The 21,966-nt window shown below is 40.0% G+C and overlaps 1 protein-coding gene across 2 annotated transcripts; it reads left to right on the top strand.

Moving 5' to 3' along the window:
- The first annotated feature begins 348 nt into the window (after window positions 1-348).
- Window positions 349-21,574, top strand: LOC149800110 (uncharacterized). Of its 2 annotated transcripts, none has more exons than XM_089959697.1 (4): window positions 349-758; window positions 18,576-18,612; window positions 19,829-19,912; window positions 20,859-21,574. In XM_089959697.1, exons 1-4 carry the CDS (start codon window positions 726-728, stop codon window positions 21,284-21,286), a joined length of 582 nt encoding a protein of 193 aa, XP_089815823.1. In that variant the 5' UTR covers window positions 349-725; the 3' UTR covers window positions 21,287-21,574. The 2 variants fall into 2 exon arrangements, with proteins under 2 accessions (XP_089815823.1, XP_089815822.1); XM_089959696.1 differs by lacking the exon at window positions 349-758 and adding an exon at window positions 17,321-17,766.
- The last annotated feature ends 392 nt before the right edge of the window (window positions 21,575-21,966 follow it).

Below are 21,966 nucleotides of genomic sequence, written 5' to 3'. Positions count from 1 at the left end.
AATCAGCGCTCCGCTGGTCTAAGTGGTTAAATTTCCGCCTCGGATGCAGGAGGTCGCTGGTTCGAACCCCGGCCGAGTCATACCGAAGACTTATAAAAATGGTACTAGCAGCTGCCTCGCTAGGCGATCAGCATTGAGAGGTTAATGTTAGGACTGGTCGGTCAGGTGTCAGGATAATGTGACTGGCTCCCATCGCCTTGCCTGCACGTACCAGTCCATATTCCATCACGACCAAGCACACATCACCAACAACTGATATCCCAAGTCGGTGGTATATGCACTCATGCGTATCGGACACGTTCGCATGGTGCCCAAGTTATTAATTCTCATTTATCTACAAAGTAATTCCGATTCGTGATGGAATATGGACTGGTGCGTGCAAGCAAGGGTGCCGTTTACCCGCGGACTTCGAATCTCCGTAGAGTACGAATGAAAAGTTCTATAATTAATCCTATATACCTTGATTACTGTCATAGGAATCCGGAATAACTGTTTAGATAGATCAGAATTAATAACTACGTCACCATGTCAGTGTTTCTCCTACGCCCGAGTGCATATACCACCGACTTGTTAGCGTCACGTTTTGGTGTGCATGGCCGTGATGAAATAATGGCTGATAATGATTAAATTGCGATCCATTTGAGAAACTGGTAAATCTTGATGTGGTTTCGTATTTTTACTCTTATATGCTGAGACAGCCGAGTGTCAAGTGAAGTTATCATCACATGACATGGACAAGTTACAACCGTCACAAAAATGTACGTATCGCATACATATTTTGACTTGTTCTAGGAACTTTTTTTACGTGCAAATATATTCTAAAACATACATATACATCGAGTTCAGACTAGAATTCTTGTATTCTTTGAAACAGTTTAAATTTAGCTCTCAAAACAAACATAACTCACAGCAGAAGCGAAAGTCAGGTATTCATGATTGGATCAATATTCATGCAGCTATTTTAACGTCACAGTCAACATTAAAATAGAATACAAGCATGCTTTCATTTCGAGAAGAAAAAGTTATATTGGTATTGATCTTTTCCAAAGAAATAAGGACAGGCAGATCGTTGGAATTTTGAAGTGACTAGAAATACATCGATAAGTCCTTGCGAATCCATTCTTCAAAAGAGCAGCAGAGGGGCTGTACAGACCGAAACTTTTTGCACAATAAACCCCTCCAGGAAACTATTCCTCGATAGAGGGCTTATTTCGACGAAATAAACCCTTCTATTCAGAATACAGGACAAAAAAAAATGTCCCCCGAAAACTCGAAGAGTTTCCAGGGACAAACTCGTTGAGTTTGCACTGACAACTTGGGTTACTTCAATAAATCTGAAACAGTTTCCGTGGCGGGGTCGTTATTGAAAAATCCATGGGTCGGGTCCATCCCCTCTGCTGCTCTGGGAAATGAGTTTCCAAGGAAAAACATTTTTATGTTAGCGGAATTAAATCATTGACAAATAAATAATGGCAAATATTGGAGAAGCACATACGACTAGATTAGCTCGAGAACGTCTCGAAGCAATTCAGAAATTTCTTCCTGTCCGTGATAGTGTCAGACAAAAATTACAACTAAGACAGCAAGCACGGGAAGGCTTTGCAGAGACTACGGAGGAATTATTTAAACCCGTGACCAAAGCTACTGAAAAATCCGCAGCTGTTACCAAAGAGGCTTTAATAGAGCAAAGGAAAATTTTACAGGATATTTCAGCTGGACTTAAACCCCCGCCTCCACCCGATGAAGTTGTTGTGTCAGTACCTGCTGGTAAGCGAGTAACAGGGAGAATTACTGACCCCGCCAAAAGATTTACGCCGGATTATATTGAACTTCTTAAAAATGTACCAGAAGAGAAATTACCTGAGACAATACTGTTAGGATTGATTAGAAGAGATGTGTCTTTAAACCCAGAACACGGTTCTATGACAGATGATAATTTTATCAAATATTCGTATCGTATACGTGAAAATAAAAAACAAATCAGCAGGGACGATACAAAATACGATAGACTTGTAGATGCTATACGTAAACTTGAAATTCCACCATCGCAACCTCAAGAAGAAAAATCACCGTTGCAACACACAGAACGACAACAATATCCTTCACGGCGAAGAGCAATAGATCCTGACCTAACTCCGTTAAGTGAATACGAGGCTGCATCTGAAGGAAGTCCGCGGGGCCAAAAATTCAAACAAACTAGGTCGCCGATAATTAGCTTAACAACATCTTCTGAAAGTTTGCCTCAAGACATTTTATCCCCAAGAATTGTACCATCAACAGGGGAGGGTTTAGGATCCGGTTTTATTGCCTGCCCTAATAATATCATCGATGATGTATCACGGTTGGAAGTTCTCATCGGAGGAAGACGTGCCGGAAACAATTCTCCGGAAATTATAAATGAAGCCGCAGATATCTGTCAGAGACTATTTCAGCGTGGCATCATGGATATCAGCATCTACCGGGGGCTCATTGATGAACTCGCAGACGGTTACCACAGCGACTAATAATTAAATTTGCTAGCAAATTCAGTTAGATAAACAATAATTAAATAAAATGATACTACACGATTCTTTTCGCAGACCAAGAAGTGTCAGAGTAGTAAACTCACGATTACCAGTATACGAGGTTGTTTACGGAGATGGAGTCGGTGATGTTGTTAGGGATTTAGTCACAAGAATCGCTCCGAAAGCTGGACCGTTAGCAAAACAATTCGCGATGAAAGCCGCTGATGTTGTCAAGGATAAAGCCATTGGCACTGTTGGTAGTCTTGCCGGGAAAGCATTTCAATCAATCAAGGATCGACTAGCACAGCTGATACGAAAAAAAAACCCAGTCGAGAGGTTGGTGCCAGTAAAACTACCATCCACTGAAGCTATGCCGGCAAATGTTAGTAGCGTAGTAAATAAGGCCGTAAATCAGAAATTAGCTGAGATCGCAACAGCAGGAATTACCTCCAAAGCGTTGCAAGATAGTGTAACTGCTAATTTGATAGCTGGTAGTGGTTTCCGGTGACGATAACATTTTAATTAGATCATCACAAATAATAATAATGTTTGCACGAAAATCCAATGACGCGTTTGATATGTCCAAACCAGTACTTAAAGATGATTCTGTACGTGATTTTCAATATTATTCTTATGAAGCACGTGATCCTAACCAACGCGGAAGAATTGAACTACAGGTCCAGGATACAAGTAGATACTTCTTGCCCGCTGAGGCCTTCATCGAAGTTGAAGGTAGGCTTTTAAAGAATGATAACACTAACTACGGAATCGGCGACCGAGTTGGATTTGTTAACAACGGCATCATGGCGTTATTTAAATCCGCTATTTACATGATAGATGGAAAAGAAATTGAAACAATTCATGATAACGTCGACGTTGCCACAACAATTCTCGGGTTGGCGAGATACTCGGATGATTACACCAGATCAGCCGGACCATCAATGATGTTTGCAAAGGATATAACCGACAGCCCCGAGAACAGGAATGTAACAATGAATAATGCCGGTGACGCAGTTGCATCGATGAACGAAAATTTTAATTTGGGTTTTGCAACACGTAGATCGATGTTAAGTGGAGATGAAGAGTTCTCAGGTGTGATTCCATTGTCTCACATCTTTGGATTCTGCAGAGATGTCCACAAGGTCATATTCGGTGCCAAACACACAGTTGTACTTGTGCGAAAACCTGATGATAATGACGCTATCTGGCGAGATGCTGCTGTTGCCCCTGGTCAGGTAATACTAACTAAACTGTGGTTGTGGATGCCAGTGTTGTCTCCGTCAATCACCGAAGAACAACGACTGTTGTCTTTCATGGACACGGGCGGTAAATCACTGCTATCCTGGAAAACAACAACCACAGACGTTATTCAGGGTGATAATGGTGGGTTGTTTACATGGCATATATCATCGCAACAAGGAGTATCAGCACCACGACATATTTTCATTGCATTTCAATACCGTGCTAGAACAGATAGCCAGGAAAGAAATCCAATGGTATTTGATACACTTGGAGTTTCTGAAGTTTCGTTGAGAATAAATGGGCATCAGGAGCCATCTGAGGATATATTAATAGATTTCGAACATCATCGTGTCGCACGCGCGTATCATCGTCTGATGTCATTTATGGGGCGCGACCTTAATGTAGACACTGGCCTGCAAATATCACAGCGAGACTTTATGAGTTTATATCCGATTTATTACTTTTCGCTGGAACATCTTGATCTGGTTAAACAATCTGTTGTCGACCTACATTTCCGAGCTCGTGTAGGTGTTCCTGCTGGTGGTTACAGAGCGATTGCTGTCATACTCTCCGATAAAGCAATGCTGCTTGAAGGTGTTGGCGGACGAATGAGGGTCATCGACGCTCCAATCGAGAATATGTAACGCAATTAAAATCAAACTTAGGATATAATGTCATACAGTCATGTTAATGTCACCTTGACTTCCGGTCAAACGAAGAAATTGCAATCAAAGAACGCAAGCACGTGCGGGACATCAATAACACTAAAACGAGATCAGATTACTGGTGGTCCAAACAAATTGTCGTTGACTAATACTCAGCTTAAACATTTTAATAAGGCACTAACAGCAAAAACCGGTGTCCGACTTGATTTCTCTGCTGCAGCTATCAAGGACATGACTAAAACCGGTGGAATATTTCCTCTTCTCGCAGCAATACCGGCGTTGATTGCCGCGGCAGCACCAGCCGTAGCAAAAGCCGCAGCACTCGGTGCAGTTGGAACTGCAGCTGGAATGGCACTAAAAAAGGCAACGGGAAAAGGATACAAGAAAAAAAAGGGACGCGGTCTAAGACTACCAGGAACTCCACCATCATGGTATCCAAAAAAATTCTAACGCCGTTGAGCAATTTTGATTTACTCGATGCTGTTAAAAAATTGCGTGTAAAACATTTCAGAGGCGTATTTATGCGAGATCAATTACCGCAACGACCGAATAATCCAGAAACTGGCATTATCAATCTCGACAACAAAGATGGTCCGGGAACTCACTGGGTTGCTTACGCGATCGATCCACGTGGAATTATCTATTTTGATTCGTACGGTTTAGCACCGCCAGTTGAGTTTCTCAAGTATGTCAGCAGATTTTCTAATGTTCCAGTGTGGCAGTCGACGTTACCAACACAAACATTAATTGATCCGCCCATTTGTGGGAGGGAGGTTTTAAATGTTCTTGATGCAATCTCAAGAAATCCAGCAACTCCTCCTCATAAAGTAGTGTATGAATATACCGCATCGAGAAATGCTAGCATTTGAAAAACAGCAATAAGAATAATGGTGGATATTTACGGAAGACCTTTCACACGAGGAGGTAAACCAAGCACAGATGCTGATCTCTCAAAATATGCGACCAAAGATGAAGTCGATAATCTTTTGAATATAGCTGGAGTTGACCCAGATGAAGTTGCTATTTTCCAAGACAGGCAAGGAAAACTAAGAACGAGCAACATTAAGTGGAATGATATAATTCGCAGAGTTCTTGGAGCTACCAAGGATAACTTCGTTGCATTTAGTGATGGCGGCCGGATCAAGGACTCGAATATATCAATCGCAAGCATCAAAGACAGTATTGATAAAGGTGTTGATAAATGTGTGAAAAAAGCCGGTGACACGATGACAGGCGAACTCAGCATGAGCGGCAACAAAATAACCGCGTTAGCGAATCCCGAATCCGACCAGGATGCGTCAAACAAACAATACGTGGACATCGTCAACGGTAAACTAAATACGCTGCGTGCAGAGCATGATGTTCACGTGGGCGCGTTTACAAGATTTCGAAGAAACTTCGTAAAAACTGATGAGGTCGTGGATAAGTTCTTTGGGACTCCTCCAGTCGTCGATGTAAAACTCGCTGATGTAAAGACCGACATTAACACGATCAAACAAACACAGCAGGATATCGTATCGGGTATTCCTGATATCGTTAACAAAACCAGTTTGATTAAAGTTCCCACTGGAGTTACTCCGGGGCATATCACCAACATCGTATTCACGGTATCATCGGGATTCGCAACATGGTCACGACAAAATAACACTATCAAATATACAGCAACAGCCACCGGTGTTTACAGGTTGTCTGTGTTTTCAGCCGCTAAATTTGAAATCTTCACAACATATCCTTGGAGACATTCCACCGATAAGTATTCCGGGGTTTGCACTGTAATACTAAACAGCGGAACCGAGGAAACATTTATGCTTGAAGCCGAGGACGATAGTTTAACAGCAACATCTTACTGGTTTTGTTTGGAATTCGTCGCTGCAACGCCTCAATTGGTTACCGCGTAATTGAATAATGTCAACGACGCCAGATGCTCAACAATATCGATACAATCAAGTCCGTGAGTGGCAATCTGAGTTAAAAACTGTCATCGAAGTAACTAGTCAAAAAGTAAAAAAATACAAGCGCCGCATAACAGTGCTGGATATTATGGTTTATTCAGTATCTGCCGTTGTTGCATCTGCCGGAGCAATACTATCAGCGGTCACTCCGGTAACTGCAGCAGTCGCCGCCACGATCTGTGTTTCCGCGGCCACAACAACAGCTGGAGTTTTCGGCATCATAGCAAAAAAAAAATCATCATGTGCTAACACAAAATTACACGATTACACGACAAAATTAAATACAGCCACGACCGCATATCAGAAATTATCATCGCTGATATCATCATCGTTAGACGTGCAAAGTAGCGACGCTACGATATCAGATTCTGAATTCAAACTAATGTCAGATGCGTACAATGACTATTTGAAAACTAAACAAATAAATAATGTCAATAGAACTGCTTCAACAAATAGTCACAAACACAACACCGGTAAGGACCACAATGATCTCAGTGTCCTCGACGACACCAGAATTCGGTATTAATTTTCGAACTCCAATTCCAGTGAGTGAAATCGCGTTAGCAAAGCTCAGTGTGTATCACAGCTGGCCCAATGTTAGGTCGGCATCATTTGGTGGTCTGCAGCCAAATAATTCATTCGTGTTCGGGAAAAGCAAAGCCGACTCCGGCGAACAGGGTGAACTTGACTGGAATACAATTACACTTCCCACTGGGAGTTATCAGATCGAAGAAATCAATAATGAGATACAACGCCAAATAAAACGAATCACCGGCAAGGAAGCCAAAATATCTATAACAGCTCATGAACCAACGCTGTCTGCGGTCATTGAAATCTCAACGCCAGGATACGCCGTGGATATTTATAACAGCTCAATCCGAACATTATTAGGATGGCCAAAGGCCCCCGAGGTTAAACCTCGTCCACCAAAACCTGAAAAATCGGATTTTATGACCTATAAAGAAGCACTACACGACCTCGAGTACAATTATTATGTACTCCTTGCAGATCAATTACTAGCAAGAAAAAGTACTTTAATGCCCGATACTTGGAGTATAGAAGCTCCACGTGTTAAGGGGGGGCAGGAGCTCCGTGTTTACCGTCTAGATGATATAGAATCTGAATTATTTATTCCGATCAATCTAGTACATAAACAACAGCTACAACTCCTGCGAGTATATTTCCAAGATTATATTTCTGATTTAACAAGTCCGCGTGATAATATTATCACAACCATAGAAAAACTAAACAAACTCGCATCGGCCATGGAAACTATAAATCTAAGAATAATTCAGGCTTTACTGGATCTTAAAGACTATATCGATGATAATTATAGACAGATAGCCAGAGCAGATTTTGCAATTAAATATGGTATTCAAGTGAATGATATTTCAGATTTTAAATTTCCTGGATATAACGTGCCCGAGCTGAGAAAATCAGTCTCTGATCTCATCGATCAATCTTTCGAAGATATTCTTGCCGCGTACGAACGAATAAAACCACAACCTGTTATTCTCAAGCACGACAACAGTACAGCATCCGATGGCAGACACATCTCACCCGGGATCGTAAATATCACAGATGTTATTGCGGTCAATCTTGTATGTGACGTCATCGATGGCAGTTACAGCGCATCAGATACTACGACGGCACAACAGGGGTTTATCCTGTATACGTTCACACCAAGAGACCCCCCTGGTTTTCTGATTGTGCAAGAACCAATCAATCCGGTCTATCTACGGTGTCATAACCCGTGGTTGTCAACGATAAATTTCAAACTCACCGACCAGAGGGGGAATTTGTTGGACCTGCGTGACGAGACTGTTAGTATAAACTTACTGGTGAAGTCCTAAGTCAAGGGATCCATAATATTTATAATAGTTTTTTTTTCTGCACTGATCCATTTTCGTCATTTTATCGTGCAAATACCCTATCAAAACCAGCATAAGTTATCGTTGAAAGTGCTAGCACGCATTTAAAAAAAAACGGTTGTGTATAATGTATCAACCCGAGTACATTCATGCACGAGTTCATATTCATGATAAGCAAATTCTTTACGAGGCAATAAAAACCGCATTTCAAATACAGACATTCCCAGAACAGTATTTCCCCGTTAAAATAGTTATTGACGTGTATGGTGACGAAGACTTCTTGTTAACTCCGTCACAATTAACAGAGCTACAGCAAAATCATATGATCATAGTTTGGTGTCAACGAGAACAGATTATGAACTATTCTCATTCCTGTATTGATGTTGAAACGCTTAAGCAAATCCTGAAAATCTGAAAGCGCCCTTCACTTGAGAAACTCTTTGAGTTTCCAAGGGCAAAAAAAATAATACACTTTTTTTTACCCGTGGAAATGTGCTTTACACTCCAAGCGGGGGGGGGGGGGCGCTAGCGTTCTCAGGTTCTACTTTCACTTTGTGCTGTGAGTCACACGCTATGCGGTTTATACTTCCTTGTCGGCCTCGTAGTCAGAAACACTAGTATTTTTGTCAGAAATGCAAGGCATTTCCGTGTCTAGATTCTTTATATAACCTTTTAACCGTCTCACCCTGGTGCTAATTAATTTTCGAGTCTCATACTCTTGTGACAATCCAAGACGAATCTTCTCAACTGCACGGCACAGTGGAATAAATTCAGATACCTGATTTTCAGTTATCCCGGCAAGTGATCTGTAAACACGATCTTGCAAACCCTTAATGAACCTATAACGAGCAGGGAGATTGTTCTTCCCCAAGCGTGATAGCTCATTCAAGGATTCAAAATCTGACATAATTGTTTCAGTGTCTAGTAAAATATTAAAACCTCGCTGTTGTAATTCTTTAATTTCAACAAGTATGGTATTTATATTTTCGTGATTCATATTATTATATATTTTTATATTTTTAATAGAAACACTTTGCATGAGAAACGCTAGCTTTCCAAAACAAAACGAGACAGTCGGAAACATTTATCCCCTGCAAGGGCCTAGATCGTCAAATAACGTTCTAGAACCCCACGAGGACTGCTTCCGACATGACAATACAACATGTAACACGAAACACTTTATCCCCTGCAAGAGCCTCTAGATCGTCAAATAACGTTCTATAGGCTCAAGAGGACGTGTTTAGTGAATTGACAAGGACAAACATATAACACGTAACTTATCCTAAGGACGGACCCCTCTGACTGCCAAGTGACTCAGAGGCACATTTATTTACAAGACGAGACAGCCCTGGCTTCTAGGATCGAGTTCTCTAGCAGGCCCGGCAAACATTTATTTGACAACACAAACAACCTTTACCTCTGATTCGAGTATCACAGCAAGCAAAGGTACAATGAACATGTAATCTTATCCTAAGAGACGGTACAGAACAGACAACCTTTACCTCTGATTCGAGTATCACAGCAAGCAAAGGTACAATGAACATGTAATCTTATCCTAAGAGACGGTACAGAACAGACAACCTTTAACCTCTGATTCGAGTATGACAGCAAGTAAAGGCACAATGAACATGTAATCTTATCCTAACTTATCCTAAGACCTTATCCTATGACGACACAAACATACACAGGTGGGTCATTTTCTACGGTCAGCAGCAGAGCAAAACCATCCATTGAATCGACCATTGGATGGTGCACAAAAGACACCCGCCATTGGCGGATTAAATTTATGGTTTTGCTTGCGCGTGCTGACTTTCGATCGACCCAAAGGTCTTAGGGAGCGATTTCGTATATAACCCAACTGTTACTTGCGAGTTGGAAATTCGCTCTAGCAGTGGGCGGGACTTGTTTAAAATATTTTAATTGTATGTTTTCTTAAGCGCGGTCATATAACAAGCACAGAAGAGCAAAACAGTCGGATATATTCAGTAAAACGAGGATATTGTTTGTAAAAAAATATATATTCTACGGTAAATAAATGATTACATGTTATGAACTCGATAAAATATTTTATCAAGGTGGCTTTCTTAGGGGGAGCAAATCCTCTGACCAGCAACGACAACTCTGCAAAGCGTTACACACTCTCGGAGGAGTTATCGTCGTTTGTGTCAACGATAAGAGTTATATAACAGAATGAAATCTTCTGTTTGAGCTTCTTTGAAAATGCTGTTTTGTAGATCCCATCTGCGACATGCTGTACAGAAGGTGGACAAATACCGAAATACCTACCGGCTGCGCTCATTGATTGAAATATTATTTCTTCACGAGTCTCAACATTCACAGATTTCACTGCTCTTCTTATAGCTGTTTTACATTTAACTCTTCCTCGTATGGTATTCTTGCTCTGAGTGATCGCTTGAAGATTTTCAATACTGTTATCAAGTCTGTTCCCGTTAATATGATCAATGACAAGGCCTTTAGGGATCTCTCCGTTAAAAACCTCATAGACGAAACGATGACATAAATACCTCCCTTTCCTAACAGTAAATCTTAAATAACCAGCATTATCAACTGTACCAACTTGTTTCCTCAGCCTGTAGTTTCTCACTATGCCATCTCGGTTTGCCTCATAATTTGGAATAGTTGGATGTCGGACGAATTCTTGATTCATTATACTATAAGCAAATCATTGTCTAATTCATAATTTGTCTGAAAACTTATTTATGTAATCACGCTCGCATTTGAGAGCGTTATCACAGTCTGGATTTTTTTTATCATAATACCGTTTTAGTTCTCGATAGCGTTTTCCACCACACGCTGAACATAATTGCGTTTTTCCTCGTACTCCAATGCCGCATCTGATACACGGTATCGGTCCTAGACTCCCACCGCGGACCTGTTGAGCATGTTGTCCACAGTATTCGCCTCTGCAGGGTTTGCTACACGGCGCTGATGAATTTAGTTTGATCCACTTGCATTGGTTCATCATATAATATATTTGTCTATTTAAATATTTGTCTTAATTATAATAATGGGTTTTGAAAGACTATCCAGAATAAAACCCATATCAGGTTCTAGATTCGATCTTGACCGGTTAACCGCTGATCCACGACGAAGAGAGTTAGCAGAGGTAATTGGTGTTATCAAGAATGCCAAAGAAGAGTTTCGTCGTGATGGTGCCGCACACACGTGGTCTTCGTATAAAATTATCCTCGGAAACGCGAGCATTTCTCGTGACCGTATCATTGATGCTACCATGAACGATACAATCGCGCGTAACATAATTGGGTATCTCGACGATAGAAGATATTTCGTACAGATAAAATTTATTGTTGGAGTCGGCGAGGGAACGTGGATTATCAGAGACAAACTAGACCCTGTTCTTGATGCCAGAGGCGTTCGTGGAAAAACCGTTCTGTTAAGTAAAGACTCAAAACCGGGAGTACTTGTTGGGATTGATATACCATATTATGCCAGAGCGTATCCTGTGACCGCAGTTGTTTATGGAATTTATCCGATGAAGAAACCACGCGTTGATAAACTCAAACCGATGAAGGTGTCGGTGTTGAATTGTGTAGCTGAGCGAGTAATGGAACATTTTAAAAATGCAATGCGAGGAAACGGCCTAACACCGCTAAGACAAACTAAAATAACAGCGTGGGCGACACGAGTAGCGGATAAAGGAGCGTCAATAAATGATGTTGCTGAGCTAGAGCGATTACTAAAATTTCCTATAACGGTTTCATCGTTAACCGGTGAGGTATTGTATGAGTGTAAATACAATTCCCGTGGAACACCAATAACTATTATCGATCATAACAGTCACGCCTGGACTGACTCGGTTAGGATATTTCCGCAAGACCGTGTTGTGAAGTATTATCCGGAATTGCAAAGCAATTCTGGGAGCATGTTTGATTTTATTTATCAGATAAGTAAAACCGATCCAGTGTCTGTGTGGTTATTCAGAAGTAGCGAAGATGGAGAATATGATCAGTTTGTGAGACCCAACGGGGAAATATACAGAACAATGGCGTTACAGCAGGAAATGAAAAAACTCGCAGAAAAATATCATGCTGGCAACACTGATACGTTACTGACACACTGTTTTACTGTCCCGGGTGTTGTCGCGCATGTAGCCCGGGAACGAAATTCATGGAGACCAACTCCGAAAAGTTTTCTTGCTGATATCCAGCAGAGCTGTGTCGAATACGGACACGGCGGTTTGTGGAATACTCAGTATGATCACCGCGGTATGATATCCGTGGACATGACGGCGTGTTATCCAGGAAGTTTCCTTGGGCGTGGAGAATGCAGCGAATATTTTAAACGGTTTGGCCACGCTGGCAATACCATGACAAGAGTAGCTGTCAACGGTGTTTTACCCGATTTTGACTTGACCGGATTTGCTTGTGTGTCGTCGTTTAAATTCGCTAAGGATTTACATCCTGTGTGTTATGTTTGGTTTGGCAGACATTTCGTTGAGAAGCGATGGGCACCGATAGTGTTATTGCGATACATGCTTGACAGTCGAATACTGTTGTCGCTGACGGTCAGCGAAGCGATTATATGTTATTGTCGTCAAACCGAAGTTTGGTTGCCAACTCCAACGCCGGTTACGTTAGAAGAAGTCATCGAAGATTGGTCACGAGAATATCCAGAAACTTCTATCGACGCTATCATCAAGAAAGCTCCTGAAGTACTTAAAAGCAAACTCAGAAATGATGAAAGCACAGCAAAAGATCTAGGACGAAGAATAATAGGGAAATTCACTCAAGGTGGAGCGTATGATCATAAACAACATCACAGTCGATTAATCATGGACAAGACTGAATTGGATCTTATTGTCGCTGATGCAGCCACGAACAACATGTTCTGTAACCGCAAAGATGTGTTTCTGTCAAACGGGGAAAAACTAGGGACTGTTTTTAGTTATATTGACGGAGAATCATCTCAGTACATACATTTGAGATCTTCGATGCTGGCTTATGTATCCATAAATTTGTTGTCGATGATCAATAGATTCCCTGTTGCCGCAGTGAGAGTTGCAACGGATTCATTTTATATTGATAAAAAACACTCAGCGCTGTTGGATAATGTTATATCGGATGATCCATCGTGGGGCTCGTGGAGAATAAAGAATGAAATGTTACACGGATATTGTAAATCGGCTGATGTTGAAATCGAGGATGAGTATCGCAGCGCAGAAATATCTTCGATGGTTTCGTCGGGGGCAACTTCGTTGTTGCCGCCGGTGCACGATCCTGTTACAAGACACAAAACAGTTTATCTGAACGGTCCTGGTGGTTCTGGTAAAACAACTCGAGCGATTGAATTATTTAGAAACTCTGACATGATTGTGCTAACACCCACACACAGACTTGCCAGGGAGATGAGACAACGGGATGTTAACGCGTGCACGTATCACAGTTTTTTCAAATACAGCGGCGGCACGTGGACACCTGAACGAATGGGAACGAAATATATTCCCGAGAAAATCATCTGGGATGAGATAGACACTGTGCCGTTGGATACATTAAAACAGTTTCTGGATTGGCTGCTAAAGAAAAATACCGCAGTGGTGATGTGCGGCGATCATGGTCAACCACCCCCATTTACAGGTGAATCTCCACACGAGTGGCTGAAAACTTTTGTAGATTATTATGAGGAAATAACTAACGATGTTAGAGCACTCGATGAAACGCTGAAAGAGTTTAAGGCACTGATCAGGCTACAAACCAATAAAGTCCAGTGTGAGATAATGCGTGAAATAATTCCAGAGACTTCGCTGAGCGACTTTTGGGAAACGTGGAAACCAGGTGATTTAATTGTGGCAAGTAGAAAGATAGTCAGGGACACACTTCAGCAGCGGTTATTTCAGTTACATCAGAAGAAATTTCCCATGTTGCCAGTGCCGTTGTGTTATAGACCAGCTGATACGCGATTGCAGAATATTGATGTTGATATTCCAGGGCGCCTGACTGCGTCGGGTCCGGAGAAACAGAATTTAGTATTAAATGATATTGTCACAGTTGATGTTGATGCTGTTGAACAGGCACTGAAAATGAGCAAATCCCCGTGGACGCTAGGATACGCTATGACCATCCACAGTTCGCAGGGACTAACTATTTCAGATACAACAGTTTGGATTGTTGATGATCGCATCGAGTGGTCAAATTTAGTTTATTTAGCCGTGTCAAGAGTAAGAAGGATAGGTCAGTTACGAAGAATTGTATTAGATGATGTTGTCAACGACAGCTCAATCGCTGATGACACAATAAGAAAGAAATTAGCCGGTTACAAACAGAGCGACAAAAAAAATGGTAGAGAGTTTGATCCCAAACAAAGTTTGGATGTTGAATTTGTAATACAATTACAACAACAGCAGAATAATCACTGTGCGAGTTGTAATTGTTTATTGCTGTGGCAGTATTCGAAAAACGACCCAAGGCAATTCACCGTAGATAGAATAGATAGCAGTCGCGGTCATACACGTGAAAATGTGATGTTGACCTGTCTTGAGTGTAACCGACGCAGAGGTGTTGCTGCAGTTATTTAAATGATTGAATCACTTCAGTGCGGATCACTTTAGTGATCGGGGTGGTAATTGTGTATCCTCGGGAATCACCTGAAGTTGCTCGCGTTTAAATCCGCGTTGAGGAGCAGTCGAATCTAATCTGTAGATTGCGTTTCTCCCAGTTGATCTGGTTATGCTGGATATCTTATGTGTAGTAACACTCCATGTGGGATCGGTTGCTCTTTTTTTTCCTCCTTCTAGTTCGCCTGGTTCGTATAAATACCTAACGGTGACATTACCCAGCAGTGGGGACGCTAGCGTCCCTGGCTGCGTTGAAACATTTTGTTGCTGTTGTCCGCGTTCACTGACGCGGGGTATATATTTTTTTGTGATTGCATTTACAGGTCTCATGTTTGTTGTTCTGGTAATTTCATTATTCAGTGCGGCTATCACGTTTGGCAGTCTTGCAACCCATTCACGAGATCTCGTATCGTAAATGAATTCCCTCGCGTACTGGTATCCGAATAATCTCTCAGCGAGTGTTCTATTAAATCGCTCAACAATTGCCTGATCCCGATGAATTTCAGTATGTCCTCGTCGTATGGTAACGTTATGCTGCTTTGTCAGTGATGACACCGCGCCCTGAAATTCCTTGCCAGGATCAACTTGTAATAATCGTGGCCAGTTTAGAGGTCCTCGTTGATAAATTCGTTTAAACGCAGAGGCGACTTCGGACGCTGTTTTAGTCGCTAACGGTTCTGCTTCTTTGTATCTACTGGCAACATCAACTACTGTTAGCGCGTATTTGTATATTTTTCTACGGACAGTATCATGAGGCAGGAATAGTATGTCAGCCTGATGAACTTCATTGGGCACACTAACATCAAAATGTGCAAAGTTGATTTGTCGAGGTGGTGGTAAGTAGATTTGCCATATTGCTTGTTTTGATAGCCAATTTTTGGCAACCTCGCGTGTTACTGATGCCGCGTTGGCGAGTTTATTAATTGCTGAGTTACCTCTCCAGTATCCGATTGGGGAATAATAAATCGCTTGCATTTTTATTTAATTATCCAGCGCCTAATACTAATTTAGATTTCATCGCTGATCTTACTAACCAATTAGCGAGTGACTCCTTAAATGATTTATTTTTTATGGCGCTTAGTGCATGAATTAATTTCACATCCGCGATATGCCTGTCTTGTAGATCTTTACTTCGATAAGCAACATCATGTATGTGACACGCTGCGTCGATAGCGTTTATCGGATACTCTCCCGGTTTTGGTTTAGATTGTTCATCAAGTCTGATATCTAGTCGGGTCCCTGGACCGCAGTAATTGTATCCTGGGAGATGTTTTTCTCCGGGATACTTTGCCCAGGGAGTTCCGGGGAGCTTTCCAAGTTTGGCTGCAATGTCACCTCCGCTAAATTCTCGCTTTTTTTTTGAAATCTAAATTTTTTTGTGCCACATCGCGTACACTTACCAGAAAGTGCTTGTCTGTTATTTTTTGTTGTAATGGTTGTTAGATCATTCGTAGGGGTTCGTGCCTTACACTTCACACAATATAGATCCATAATTATTATTCTTTATATACAAATGGAAATTACAGATTTTTCAGCGACAAAAAAGAAAGAGCCAGTTAAGCATAATTCAGTGCTACCAAACTCTATCCGCGCGATTATAATTGGGCCATCCGGTTCAGGTAAAACACAGCTGTTGCTGAACTTGATAATGAAGTGGATGAAATGGGATAAACTGTATTTGATAGCTCCATCTGTAGATGATCAACGATGCTATAACGTTATAAAAGATTTTAATGAGAGTGCAAGCGCGCTGAGTAAAGACGGTGAGGATGTTGTTGAATTTATCACTGATATCGAAGAAGCCCCCAGCGTCGAGGATCTTGATGAATCAATTAACAACCTAGTAGTGTATGATGATGTTATGTTGGACAAGCAAAAAAATCCCGCAAGAATATTTTCCCGGGGACGTCACAAAAACACTGATGTGATTTATGTTACTCAGCGTTATACACAAATTCCTAAAGTAATCAGGGATAATTGTAATCTTCTTGCGATATTCAATGGAGTTGATACACATACACTGAGAAATATTCATCAAACCTGGTGTGGTGGCGATATGGATTTAAATAAATTTAAAAATTTCTTCAGTCATGCTCAAAGAAAACCTCACGGATTTGTGACAATAAATTTACACGATCCCAGAACAAGATACCGTATTGGACTTGATACACTATTTGCAACATAAAAATGTTTTTCCTTGGAAACTCATTTCCCAGAGCAGCAGAGGGGATGGACCCGACCCATGGATTTTTCAATAACGACCCCGCCACGGAAACTGTTTCAGATTTATTGAAGTAACCCAAGTTGTCAGTGCAAACTCAACGAGTTTGTCCCTGGAAACTCTTCGAGTTTTCGGGGGACATTTTTTTTTGTCCTGTATTCTGAATAGAAGGGTTTATTTCGTCGAAATAAGCCCTCTATCGAGGAATAGTTTCCTGGAGGGGTTTATTGTGCAAAAAGTTTCGGTCTGTACAGCCCCTCTGCTGCTAAAAGTGATGTATATAGAAAGATACAACAGAGGCGAAACCGAAACTAAGCTCGGCCTGACACAGTTGATAACGTTTACGATACATACAAGATACCCCCTGAGAGTATTTGAAATACACTTCCTGGTGGATTTTAGAAGTAAAACTATTATCCTAAATGTCATCCTTCGCAAAATCAGAGAACAAGGCTCTTGGTGTAAGGTATCTGGTGATTTTTCTGGTTATACTATTTGTACTGTTGACTCTAGTACTCTCAGTGATAGCTTTATTCTGGCTTCGTCAGCACGAGAACACTTTAACGACAGAACAACAACTGTGCATTGCATGCCGCGAAATAGCCCTCTTCCCTGAAGAGGATATAGAGGGATTTTCAAGGTTTTCCATCCGAAGAAATGGGACATTAGTTCTTTGCTGCTTGCATACACTTGTAGATATTTCAGAAATAGTAGCACGGGTAAGTATAATCACTATTTGTTTCTTGTTTTATAGCTATACGACGATAAAGACAACGACGAAGATTACTAGTAGGTGGTGGCAAGGATAACTGTTATAATGTTCACTATGGTTGCGGTTCTCGTGGTAATGATTGAAAGCTTTACTATGGCTACATTAATAACAATACCTATTACTACTACTACAAATGTACCACATAACGATAAGCACTCTTTCGTGAGAAGGGAACAAATTAGTTAAAGGTGCAAAACGAGGCCCTTACACTATGTGAGAAATTGTGTGACTTTTGGGGCAATTATTTTCTTCTTCCTTTCTTTAGAAAACATTTGTCTCCCTAAGAACATTAATCACATTTGTTATCTATGGCTAATCTCTGTAAAAAAAACCCCACATAATTTCTCTCCAAATTCTAATTTTCCTATACTCGAACACTAAATAAATCTTCACCGTGTTTCTTCCATATGATGGCATTGAATTTTGTATTTAGCTTATCGTGTTTTCATAGCTTAAACAGTTTTTTGTGTCATATTCCATGACTGACTGATTAATGTGCTGGTTGATTGATGATCTATCCATAGACTGATTCTTTAATTTAGTTATTTTGGTACAGTATGAAATTTATAATTTCGTATCTCAACATCATCACCACTTCATGTCAAATCTCTCCCCATCTTCATCATTATTTTCATCAAGAACAACAGCAGCAGCATCGATAACAAAATCAACTTCTTCATGTACGTTTTACTGGAACAATATCCATCAGCAGTCATCGAGTTCTACAATCACAATAATTTTCTTCATATTTTACAGATGGTAGAGAGAAAAAGGAGACACAAAATCAGTAAAGGTAATGGACGATTTGAAAACCTTTCTTACACATGTGAGACACACATACATACATACATAGATACATGCATACATGCATACATACATACATACATATATACATACATACATACATACATACATACATACATACATACATAAGTATGTACGTACGTACATGCGTGCGTTCGTGCGTTACTACGTACATACATATACATATATATAAATATATGGATAGATTACTAATAAGTTTTAATATATAAAGATGTACTGACAGACGTAAAGGTGTATTTGTTTTTAAAGATGGAAGAAGAGACTTTATAAATTGCTGGTTTGAATAATGTATTTGTTATTTCAATTCATGCCAGTAGACACTTGAAAAGAATCGTATTAAACAAGTGTAACCATGCCGCAATATAGAATATCAATATATTGGTTTTTCCAGGTAAAATGGAGTAAACTGAAACTTAGTTTGATGTTAGACGAGGCGCTAATATAAATTCAGCTATGACCTGGTGTATAATTGTCCCTTTGTTAGATGAATAAATAGGGGATTTCTTTCTTCTTGTATTATTGTACTTTTTTATTTTTCTTCGTAGATATATTGAGGATATTTAATTTGTTTCCCTTAATTAAGGATATAATTTATCGTGCCGTTGAAATGGTGATATCTTAACTAGTGGCGAAGCCGTGAGGAGAAATATATCAAGCTTGGACAACAGGATGAAATATAGCCGGTGTTTGCACAGAAAAAGAATTTCTTTTTTTTTATACACCAAATTTGCTCCTGAATTGAAGCTTTGAAGATAATACTTGCTCCTCAGCCCCACATCCCGCTATGACCCCTCCAACCTCCTTTTTCTTAAATTCACTTAACTTTCAACGATATTAATAAGCTGATCATATACATACATAACAGTGACTTAAGAAACCTTATCAAAGTCGTAAAGTACACATTGAGTTTTTCTTCCTAGTTTCAGAAAAATTTTAATGTCCGTTTGCGAGATGTTATGGCTATTTCGCTGTTGTAGTGTATGACGCCCGGTAACAGACATTAAAACTTGTTTTAAGCAATGCATTTACTCTTTCATTACTAACGAAATAATTAGCTTTTAAAATATTTAATTACCTACACTGCCTTATTGGGTGAATTGATATGTGAAGTGAATCATTTTCTATCATTTAACCCAAACATGTTTTCTCTTTCATGTTCATTGCAATTCCATTATAACTAACAGGTAGTGTTAAGGACTTGCCCATAACATGTGGCGTTGAGGACAGAAACAAAGGAAATGCCAAGCTCGTTGGTATATTATCATCAGGTACGTATACTAATTAATTAATTAATTTTTATTCTCATTCCAGGTATCAGCTATATTGCTAGGTTTCTTGAATGCCTAAACAACAACAACACCACCCCTCCAAAAAAGAAACAAAACAACAAGAAGAAAAAAAAAGCTACAAAAAGCAACAATAAACATCGAGATAGTGTTTGGCATTTGCATATTAGCAACATTGTAATTAGGCGGTGTCAGAGTAAGGTTCCGTTGTAAATGCTTGCTTCATATGACAACATTATTCCAACGTGTGAAATTCACTAACATAACATCAATAAAAGCTACAGATTCCCAACATAATTAGAATTATGTACATTCATTTCTTGAATTCAATAAAACACGCTACTAATATTTTCGTTAGTGTAAAATTTCTTGAGTTTTCAAAATTGACACATTTTTCTGCATTATATTGTGATGATCTGTCAAGATACAAAATACAGGAAGACGAAAAAAAGATCTTTACAGACGAGAAATGTGTCTTTAAATTTGTATCTTGCAGCAACCACAACATCCTCTAAAATCAAAATCCCAATAAACTTGATGTTTGCCAGCTAGTATAATCCAACCAAATGTTTTAGTAGTTCATTAAAACCACAGACATAATTTAAACATGACAGTGCTTGTAAAACACATATCCCAAAATTCCCTTGCTTGTCCCACACTCACTACCTCTTCAATCTGTGCTTGTAGTCATTACATTCTATCTATCTGTCTATCTATCTATCTATCTCTCTGTCTGTCTGTGTGTGTGATGTGTGTCTATTTGTATGTATGATGTATGATACACGCACGCACATTCGTACGTACGTACGTATGTATGTATGTATGTATGTATGTATGTATGTATGTATGTATGTATGTCAACATTGTTCAATTAGTGCCATCAGGTATCCTTTTGCTTATAATAATACGTCTATTCTGAATATTGCAGAACACAATAAATCGGACGGATACATGACACAAATTCAGTGGGACATCAATTCACCTGCATCCTTCCTTGGATCCGCAATTACATTTGTTAATGGAAGTTTCAGAATGTTGGAAAGTGGTTATTATTATGTTTACAGCAACCTTGTTTACAGTCAGGAATGGAGGAACACTACGGATGAATTTAGAATGTTTTGCTACGTCGTATACCGTCATTCACCTATGACAGAAAAAGAAAATGACATAATACTGATGGAAAACTGCAATTCTCTGTGTATGCCTTACAAGGCCAGTGGGCGGTGTATAGGCTCCAGCCATATGGAGTCGGTATTTTTCTTACAGAAAGAAGAGGAAGTCTACATTAAGGTATCCGATCCGGAGATGCTTTATGGCAACGACAAAGACGATATGTTCGGGTTATTTCGCATATGATGGATGAGACATGCGACGATTATCTGTTTTTACCTCTTTCAAAGCGAGGATGAATAATTTACTTTCCTATAAATTTAATTCTTATCAATGAGTGAAAAAAGTATAAAATGACTAAATTACATAATGTATTCAAAGAAATATGTGTCATTTTAGGATTAACGATTCATCCATCTTAGCATTACACAGGTTGCTGTCAATTTCGAGTGTACTGGCACTCGGTAGAGGGAAACACGTGAATATTTCCAGTTAGTATACTGAATAATAAAGTGTCTGAGTTACCTTCCAAAATCACTTGTCACTTGTTGTTGTTGTTGTTGGTTTACCACCATTTCTTTTCAGGAAACGATAGGCTATAAGACTGACCCACTGGAAACTATTGGCAAGATTTCTCATATACCCAGACGTACAAGAGGTGATATGGCAGTGACGGTAAAAGCTAGCGCTTTAGCCCTCTCGGCCACCCGAGGTCTCTGAACCTGTCTCTTAACATAGGCAAAATAATAGAGTCCGGACTAATTTCAAAAGTTTAAGTATTAATAGGAGCTGTAATTCACTTTGGTAACAGTGCTGGAATATATACAAGAAAAGAAAAGAAACAAATAAAGGGAAAGCAAATACAAAGAGAGCATGAAATTAAGTAAAATGAGAGAGAGAGAGAGAGAGAGAGAGAGAGAGAGAGA

This window comes from Sinohyriopsis cumingii, chromosome 5 (genome assembly GCF_028554795.1).
Source record: "Sinohyriopsis cumingii isolate HCF-2022 chromosome 5, ASM2855479v2, whole genome shotgun sequence".
NCBI lineage: Eukaryota > Metazoa > Mollusca > Bivalvia > Unionida > Unionidae > Sinohyriopsis > Sinohyriopsis cumingii.
This window is presented reverse-complemented; position numbering and strand designations above follow the sequence as displayed.